This window comes from Herpailurus yagouaroundi, unplaced genomic scaffold (assembly GCF_014898765.1).
Source record: "Herpailurus yagouaroundi ecotype Mexico unplaced genomic scaffold, PumYag 295, whole genome shotgun sequence".
NCBI lineage: Eukaryota > Metazoa > Chordata > Mammalia > Carnivora > Felidae > Herpailurus > Herpailurus yagouaroundi.
In genome coordinates this window covers 42,187-50,931 of record NW_024412512.1, presented here as the reverse complement: position 1 = coordinate 50,931, position 8,745 = coordinate 42,187, and the positions used below count along the sequence as shown (strand labels likewise).

At 67.8% G+C, this 8,745-nt stretch overlaps 1 protein-coding gene across 1 annotated transcript; it reads right to left on the bottom strand.

Moving 5' to 3' along the window:
* Window positions 1-347: 347 nt before the first annotated feature.
* Window positions 348-8,182, bottom strand: MISP (mitotic spindle positioning). Its single transcript, XM_040461844.1, has 5 exons — window positions 7,377-8,182; window positions 2,470-4,226; window positions 2,063-2,166; window positions 1,086-1,124; window positions 348-639 (listed from the first exon to the last, which is right to left on the bottom strand). Exons 2-5 carry the CDS (start codon window positions 4,172-4,174, stop codon window positions 550-552), a joined length of 1,938 nt encoding a protein of 645 aa, XP_040317778.1. The 5' UTR covers window positions 4,175-4,226; window positions 7,377-8,182; the 3' UTR covers window positions 348-549.
* Window positions 8,183-8,745: the final 563 nt, after the last annotated feature.

The window sequence follows — 8,745 nt, the reverse complement described above, 5'->3', positions numbered from 1 at the left end:
GCACGTGGGTCCCCTTCAGCCCTCTTCTCTGCCGGGGGCGGGGGGGGGGGTGGCTAACCCCACAGGGCTGTAATTCAGAGATTTGCTGGGTGTGCCACGCGGGGGTGGGGTTGGGGGACAACACAGAGGCCCTCAGACTGGGTGCTCCTCCCTCAGACCTGCGGCTCCCCCAGGGACCAGCCCCACGGCCCTCAGACTAGCAGGGACAATCACATCTGGACCTGGGGGTGGGGGGCGGCTGGTCTCCTCCCATTTGGGGCCCAGAGTGTTTGGCAAAGTCTTAGAAGCAGAACCGAGAGACCTCCCGTTCCATCCCCCGCATTACACACAGAAAACACAACAACGTCTCCAGGAAGATAAGAACCGGAAAGAGAACCCTCAGGGCTGGAAATGCATCCGGCCTCGGGGTTGTCGGCCCTGATCTGTGGTTCTGGGGGGGAGGGGTTGGGAGGGGGTGGGTGGGGAGTTTAAGCAGGCACCTGTTTCCTAAGGCAAGTGGGGCTCGGGATGGGCCAGCAGACCCCCCAGGGCGGGCCCGGGGCGCCCGGCTCAGCCCTTCCCCCCGTTGGCGTAGATACGGGCTTCCCAGCACCTGGCCTTGGCATTGGTGTGGCGGGTGACCCGTGTGGCCTCAAGGACCTGCAGGAGAGGCACGGAGTCCCCGTCAGGGTCCCGACCCCTGGGCGCCGTCCCCCACGGCCAGCTCGTAGGAGAGATCTAGAACAGGAGGGAAGCAGGCCATCCCCTCCTCCGATTTAGACCCCGTCCCCCTGGTAACAGTGTCAAGGAGCGTGGTAGGTCACGCTGAGACCCACGGCAGGTTCACTGCCAGCTCTGGCGTTTTGGACCCAGTTCATAAACGAATCCACAAGGGCAGTAAAGCGGCCGCTCTCACGCCCTGTCCCGTGAGCCTCCTTCTGTGTCTGGCCCAGACCCTCTCTCCCACGGTCTGTACCCACGGCAAGCCCCCCCCCCCCCCGAGTGGCTCCCGGCAGAACCCACTCCGGCAGGCTCGGGCCGCACCGCCGCGAGAAAGGCCCCTGACGGCTCTGAGGCCGCGGCGGAGGGCCCAGGGGCACACTCACCTCTGAGTTGATGTGGTCGGAGGCGCTGAGGCTGGCATACTGTGGGAAAGGGAGGCACGTGAGCCCCGGGGCCTGGGACTCCACGCCCGGCCCCCTGGGCCCCCACTCGGGGTGGAGGGGAGGGGGCTCCTTGGCCACCGCGGCCCCCCAGACTCAAAGCTGTGCGCAGCCTGCCTCCCCCGCGCTGCCCCCTCCGTGAAGCCTCGAGGCTCTCTCTGCAAACTCGTCACAAGGGAGACGGCCAACGTTTCCTGAGCTCCTGCAGCCCGGCCCCGTCCCAGGGCTCAGAGGGGGCTGTTCCTACGACCACGACCACGCGCATTTTACAGAGGAGGGGACTGAGGGTCAGAGAGGATTTGCCCAGCATGACGGGCCAGCGAGTGGCAGGACCGGACTTGAGCCGGGTCACTGGGCTCCCACGCGGTGCCCCGAGCCGCCGAGCAGGCGGTGAGGCTAGACGCGGCGTGGTTCCCCCTGGTGGCCCGGAGCGCCCCCCCCTCCCCCCATCCAGGGAGGAGACGGCCTCAGGGGGACCACTGCGGGGGGGCGGAGTCGGGTCTGGGCTGAGTCCCCGTGTGGGAGCAGCACCGCCTGACGCTGGCCATGGCGACTCGAGCTTTCTCTGAAGGGCGTGTGGCAAGACGGACGTGGCTCTGAGACGGTACAGGCGTGGCCCGCAGAGCCCCGTGCACATCACCCGCACATGCTGCGCAGTGGTGACGGTATGACGGTGCTCATCGACTGTCACTGTCGTCCTCGAAGCGGAGCCCGTCCGTCAGACGGACTCAGGGGGACGCCCTCACGGTGGGGACCCTGCTCGGGGGCCTCCGACAGACAAAGGGACACGCGCTGTGCACTCCCGTGGGGAAGAGGCAGAGGCACGGCCACCCACAGGCAGTGAGGGCGTCGGGCTTCAACCCAGGTCCTGCCCGCGTCTCGCTCTGCCCTCCTGTGGCCCTAACGGGCTCCGGACTCACCCGCGGCTCCTTCCTTTTCTTCTGCTTGGGAGCACCCGCCACGCCTGACAGGTGGATGGGGGTGAAGAAGTGGGACTCAGACACGGAGTAGCCGCCCGTGACGCCTGCGCGGGGAGAGGGGGGCGTCAGGAGGGTCCCAGGGACCCTCGACCAGACCCCAGCCCGGGACGCTCCGAGTGTCTGCCCGGCGAGGAAACGGGAGAATGGACGGATAGACGGGCAAAGCACGGGCCGTCGGGGGGACGAACTGGGCAGCAGCGGACGGCGGGGGACACGACACCCTCAAACCTTCGCACCCCTGACGAGGCAGAGTTGACGTCCGCCTCCAGAATCCGCAGCTCAGGTACAGAGACCGGCCGCCGGAGCCCCCCAGGTGTTCCCAACCCCTCCACCCCCCCACCCCTCACCGGAAGCCGCGGAGGAGCTCCTGGAGCCTTCGGGCTCCTCGTCGTCGTCGTCGTCGTCGTCATTGGGCGGCGGGGAGAAGACCTCAGGAAAGAGGGCCTGCCTCCGCTCCTCGGCCAACTCCCGCTCGCGCTGCAGGACGCTCTCCACCTCCTTCTCCAGCAGCTGGGACGACTGAGACCTCTGCAGCGTCGACGCCAGGGTCCCCCCGCCCTCCCAGCCTGGGCCGCGGGGGGCCGCGGCCTGCAGGGGCCCGTCTGGGACCCTGAACCGCAGGGGCCGCAGGCAGAAATGCTCCTGTCGGATGACCCCTCTCTCGGCCGGCGGGGGCCCCTCGCGGGGCTTGGGGCACTGCAGCTTCACGCCTGCCGGTTTTCCAGAGGATTCCAAGAGATGCCACGGAGAGCCTGTGGCCTGTGGAGAGCCCACAGCCTCGGCCTCGGCCGCAGAGAGACCCCCAGGCCTGCCGGACGCGTGGAGGGCCGGGCGCGCCAGCCGGGGGCTCCCGGGGCGCAGGCGCGGCTGGAGGGCGTCGGCCGGGACGCCGCGGTCCTCCTTCGTCACCGTCACCGCGGGAGCAGGGCGGGCCGGCCCGTCTTCCGGGGCCAGGCCGAGGACGGAGTCTGAGCTGAGGGCTTTCCTGAGTCCCGGCTGGGGACCCAGGGCCGCCCTGGCCGGCGTGGCCGGCTCGCCCAGCTTCAGGCCCTCCCGCCGGTGGTCCTCCTCCCGCTGGGTCTCCTGCACCAAATCCCGCTGCACGTAGAGTGACGGGCGCCCCCTGTCCCGCCGCGGGACCGAGGCCGGGCCGACCTCGGTCAGCAGTGGCCTGGTGGGTATCTCTACCATCTCCTGCTGGCTGGCCGCCCGCCGTAGCCCTCTCTGCTCTCGCAGGTCCGCCTCCCGCTCCTGGGCCCGCCGGATCTCCCGCTCGATGGGCGTCTCCCCGGGGGGCTCCGGGGACCCCACTCGGGACCGGGAGCCACGGCCGCCCACAGCCCGGGCACCAGGGGCGGCGGGGAGGCCGCCGGCGCCCCCCTTCCCTCCCGAGACCGCGTCCCTCCCCTGGGGCTTCGGGGGGACGGCACACCCGCTGGCCGGGGGCAGCCCGCCCGAGGCCGTGGAGGCCCGACCCACGGCAGGCGGGGCGCACGCAGGGGCCGCCCTAGCTGGAAGGTTCTGGGCGGCCGCCGCACCGGCCTGCTCCAGACTCAAGAACTGCCGTCTGGCCGTCAGGAAGTTGATCTGCTCCCTGTCGACCACGTGCTCCTCCGGGGGCCCAGACTGAGCCTGGCCGGGGCTCCCGGGGTCCCCGAGGGCAGGCCCGCCCTGGAGCGCGGGCGCCGTGCTGCCCTTCCTGGGTGCCTGGTGCTCCCGTTCCAGGCTCCGTGGCCGCGTGGGCTGGGCGTCCCTTGGGTGCCGACGGCAGGCCTTCGCCTCCTCTTTCTCGTCACCCTCCCGGCCGAGCCTCCACGGGGCTGGCCGGTCCAGGAAGGCACATGGACTCCGGGACGCCTTCGGCCCGGCCTCATTCGGCCCGGCCTCTCGGTCAGCAGGCAGGGCCCGTGGCTTGTTCTGGTCCCAGCCGCTGGCCGCAGGCCCCACGTCCACCAGCTCGAACGTGTGGCCGGTGCCCTCCTCCAGGCCCAGGCCACCCACACGGGGCGAGTGAGGGATGCCAAAGATGGGGTATCTGGTCACTCGGTCCATGGCCTGGGGGACTCAGCTGCCCACGGCTCCGGGCGCAGGTGCTCCGGGCTCACTGGGGGAGGAGAAGGGAACAACGGCCAACACGTCAGGGACCGGGACACGGCCCCCGGCCGCTCTCTTGGGGACAGGTGCGGTTTCCTTTCCCTCGAAGGCCAAAGTCCTGGCCAAAGGGCCTCTATGGTCACTTCGGGGATGGACGCGTGACCCAGCCTGCCAATGACGTGAAATTCTGGTCCTGAGACTTTGCGATTACCCTGGAAGATCGGAGCCCTCCGCCCCCCGGGCTTGTTGCCCAGCAAACGGCTGGGGGCGGCACGTGTGCCCTCACGGACACAGCCTGCTTGAGGGCAGCACTGACGCCAACAGGCGTCCGTAAAAAATGCCGTGTGAACGCCTGGATCCAGCCGCACCTGTGGCTCACTCCCGTGCTGACTCTCTCAACAGCTTGCCCCGTGAGCGTCTGACATGTTCTGGTGCCCCTGCCCGTTCGTCTCCGGGACTCCTGCTACTGCCCTCTCCCACCCAGCTCACGTGGCCAGACCCAAGGCCATCCCCAGGCAGCCTCCCTGGGCCCCCGTGTGCACGAGCGCACCTGCCTGTCTCCCAGGGTGCAACACATTCTGAGGTTCCTCTTGTAAGATTTCTTTCATCAGCGGGCCTGCCCCTCACTAAGGGATGTCAAGTGGGGAAACTAAGGCTCAGAGAGGGAGGATGGCTGGCAGAGACTCCGGTCTCCTGGTTCCCTCCCCTACACCTGCCTAAAGGGACACTTGGTCCCATCCCGGACAGTCCCCCGCCTCGGTGCCATAAAGCCAGGACGGGCTAGGGAACGCCTTGGACCTTGTCCTGCGGGGCCAGGTGAGGCCGCGGAGCCTCTGGCCACACCCTGATCCAGTGCCCCAGGGGGCCCTGGCACCTCTTCAAGCCTCGGGGTTCTGCTGAGCACAGCTCTGGGAACCCCCTCCTATGAAGGCACGCACCCGCTCTCCAGGGCCTCCGTCTGACCTCAGCACAAAACCCAGACTTCACAGGGGTCCCTACCCCAAACCTGACCCTCTTCCTCCTCCTCCCGCAGCTTCCTCTGCATTTGTGCTGCTCCACGGCCTTCCTAGCTGCAGCCCACAAGACACCTCCTCCAGGGAGCCCCCCCCCGCCCCGATTGCCCCCGCTCTTGGAGCCTGTTGTCCGGGCATCTCCCGCTGCTTGGCCCAGCACCCAGTTTAGGCTTCACCTTTTTACGGCTGAGGAAAGGAACTGGCCGTTCCCAGGTCTTCAAGCAGCCCTTGTCCTTTTCCCATCTCCCAGTTCTATCAGAACCTGCCGCGTTGGGGCCACCTTGCTCGTGAAGGCTGCCGTTCTAAAGAGGAAAACGCAGCCCCGCCCTGAGCTGGAGAGGTGGGGTCAGGCAACATAAAATGGACCATGGGAACCATGTTCTAACTAACGTGTACTAAGCAGGCGTCCGTATGTATCCAATACTGAGACTATAATTAGAAAGGCAACAGGTAAAGACGGACAAGCCTGGGTAGTAAATCCCGGGACCACACAGCCCCCAGGGAGATGCCCTCCCGGAAGCCACAGGGGTGGCTACGTCCTTGAGTCTCGTCTTCTGCCCCTGGAAGCCCTCAGCCCAGGACCCTCTCTTCCCGGAGGGCCCAGATGAGCACCCCCTCCTGCAGCCAGAGCGCAGTATACAGCAGGGAGGTGATAAAGACTGGCAAGTTTTCTGCAAACGCTGCTCGTTCCGGGTGCCCAGGACCTGGAGGTCAGGGTCATTTCTGCCACAGACCTGGCTGTGCCTCCAGGCCTCCCCTCCGGCGCCAGCCCGGTGCTGACCCTGAGGGCTGGGCGGGCCTGTCCCCACGCCCTGGAGCTCCCCGGGAAGGGTGGGGGGAGGCAGGTGTGCGAACGGCGATGAAGGAGTGTTTGCCGAGTGGGCAGGGGGACGTACACCCGGCAGGATTTATAGGCCACTTAGGACATTAACTCCGGGGAGGCGGTGGGGGGGGGGGGGGACCTGCCCAGAGGCTGTCAGTGGGCCTGGGTGGGGGCCCTGCCTCCTCCTTGGCCCATTCCTCTTGGGTGAGTCACGGAGGCCAGTGGGCGGGGCTCAGGCTGGGTCTTGGGCTCAAGGCCCCGGGGCCCCGCCGGCTGGTACCTCCGGCCTCAGTGTCCACACCCGGACCGGAGGTAGAGTCCGCGGGACTTGGGTCCACCCTGGAAGTCTGCCATGTAGCCAGTATACAGTAGGCACCAGATACATGCTCTCACAGTGGCCGCTAATGGTCTTTAAATGCTGGACCCACCACTGCTCTCGGGGTGACCCCGGGGCAGGCGTCCTCTCTTGTGGCACCCCAGTGTCCCCGTCTGCAAGCCGGGCCGATGAGGCCCCCACATGGGGCCCGAAGGGGTAGAGCCCAGGGGGTCAGCCTTTTCGGGGCCTCGGAGGCTCCGCACGAATGAGGGGTGGTAGCGATCACAGAGCCTCCCGTGTCTCCCGTGGCCCCTTGCACACAGCGCCCCACAGCAGCGTCTCATTTGCTCCTCGTAAGAGCCCGCGGCCAGGGGGCCGTTCTTGTCCCCAGTCAACAGCAGACGGAACCGAGGCCCAGAGAGGGCAGGCTGCTCACCCGAGACCACACAGCCGGCCGCAGAGCAGCGGGTCCCGAGGCCGGAGCCTCCATTCCCAGGCAGCCGCCTCCTCTCCCAGGAAGCCCCCCTCCCCCATTGCCCCTCCCAGCCCCACCCCGTATCACGTCGATACCAGACTGAAACTGGGTTTATGGCCCCTGGTGCTACACATCTGCTTCCTCGGCACTGGCCTCCTGCCCTCGGGCAAAGGCCCGTTGGAAGGGCTCAGGCTCAGAGCAAGGTCACACAGCAAGGAGGGTCCTCCCGGGGCCCTGGCTGGGCACACGCCCCAACACCTTGAGACGCCCAGACTCTGCCCCGGCCGCACGGGTTCCCAGCCAGCCCCCTCACACAGGGCCACCCCCATACCCCCACATGCCCCCACCAGACCCTGCACCCCAGCTGGGCCCGGGGCGGGGCGAGGGGGGGGACTGAGGCACCTCCCTCCCTGCGCCCCGCGGATCCCACAGGTGAGCACAGGCTACCGACTGACGCGTGAACGCTCGTCCCAGACACAAAGCCCAGTCCACACGGGACCCCCACCCTGCCCCCACGCCGGGTCCCGACTCACATGCTGCCCCTGGGCCCCCGCAGCCTCTGGGCCTGGCTCTGGTGCTCTCGACAGGACAGAGACCGGAATCCCGATGCCCTGCCCATGGGTTGCCAGGGGACAGGGCCCCGCCTGGGGAAGCAGGGGCACCCCCTCCCCGCCGGCCCCACCCGGGCCCGGGAAACAAAGTCCAGAGGAGGAGGGAGAAAGACGATACCCAGGCAGGGAGGACGGCAGGCGCCATGCCCACTGCCTGCCGGCCCCCCGGCCCCCAGGCCTCCAGCCCCACAGAGCCGGGACTCACTGGAAAGCTCCTTCCAGCTGTTCTCAGGCCCTCCGGCACCCCAGAGAGGGGGCATCACGCCCAGAGTCACGCAGTAGGTCCTGAACCAGCCCCCCCACCCCGCGCTCCAGGCTCAGAACACCCTTTGGGGTTCCTACCCCAGAGAGCCCCTTTCTGGGGCTCGCCCGGCCTGCTAGCCTCTGCGGGGGGTTTCGCTGGGTCGGGGTTCAGATTCCACTTAGCCTCTCTGAGCCTGTCCCCTCCTCTGAAATGGGCATACGTCACAGAGCAGGGAGGATGCCCCGGCCACTTCTACATAAAGGACCCAGAGTGCCGGAAAACGTTGGCAGGGTGGGCAAGGCCCAGGCCCCCCTGACGGATGGGGGCCCCAAGGCTCAGCATGGGCAGCGGGGCCTGCCGGGCGCTCAGCCATCCAGCCTGATTCTCGACCAAGGTGCAAGGAACTTGCCGGGGCTGCGGGACCCCGGCGTCTCTGTGGGCCTGGACCTATCGGCCTGGCGGTCAGTCTACAGGGCGGGGACACAGTGGAACCTGAGTCCCCCCCCCCCCCCCCCCATCGTATGCTGCTCATACTGGGCAAGTGAGGCCCAAAAAGGGCAGAGACTGGATCACCCAGCATGTTGGGACACTGGAGACAAGGACCCAACTGTCCTGCTCCCAGACTGAGGAGGCCTCCCACTCAGGGTTCATAAAGCCCATTGTATAGATAGGCAAACTGAGGCCCAGGGGAGGCAGCAACTTCCAAGATCGCCTAGTGAGACAGAAGTTCGGGGTGGCAGCCTCTGTAAACGCGTCCCACCGTCCCCCCGCCCGGCTCCCGGGGAACGGTTTCTCTGCAGAGCTTGGGGGCCGTGAACCCAGCACGGGCCATAGAACCAGAGGACTCCACAGTTAGCAGGAAGCAAGTCCTGCCACCACCAGCTACCCCCTTACCTCCAGGCCTTACCTGCCCAGGTGCCGCTCACGTGGGTGCAGGTGCGGTGGGCACTGGGCACCGGGGTGAGCCCAAGGGAGTCCGGGGCTGCGGTGCAGAAGCCTGCTCCCTCCTTCCGGCCTCCTTTTATGGCCCGGCCGCCCTGGTGGGGC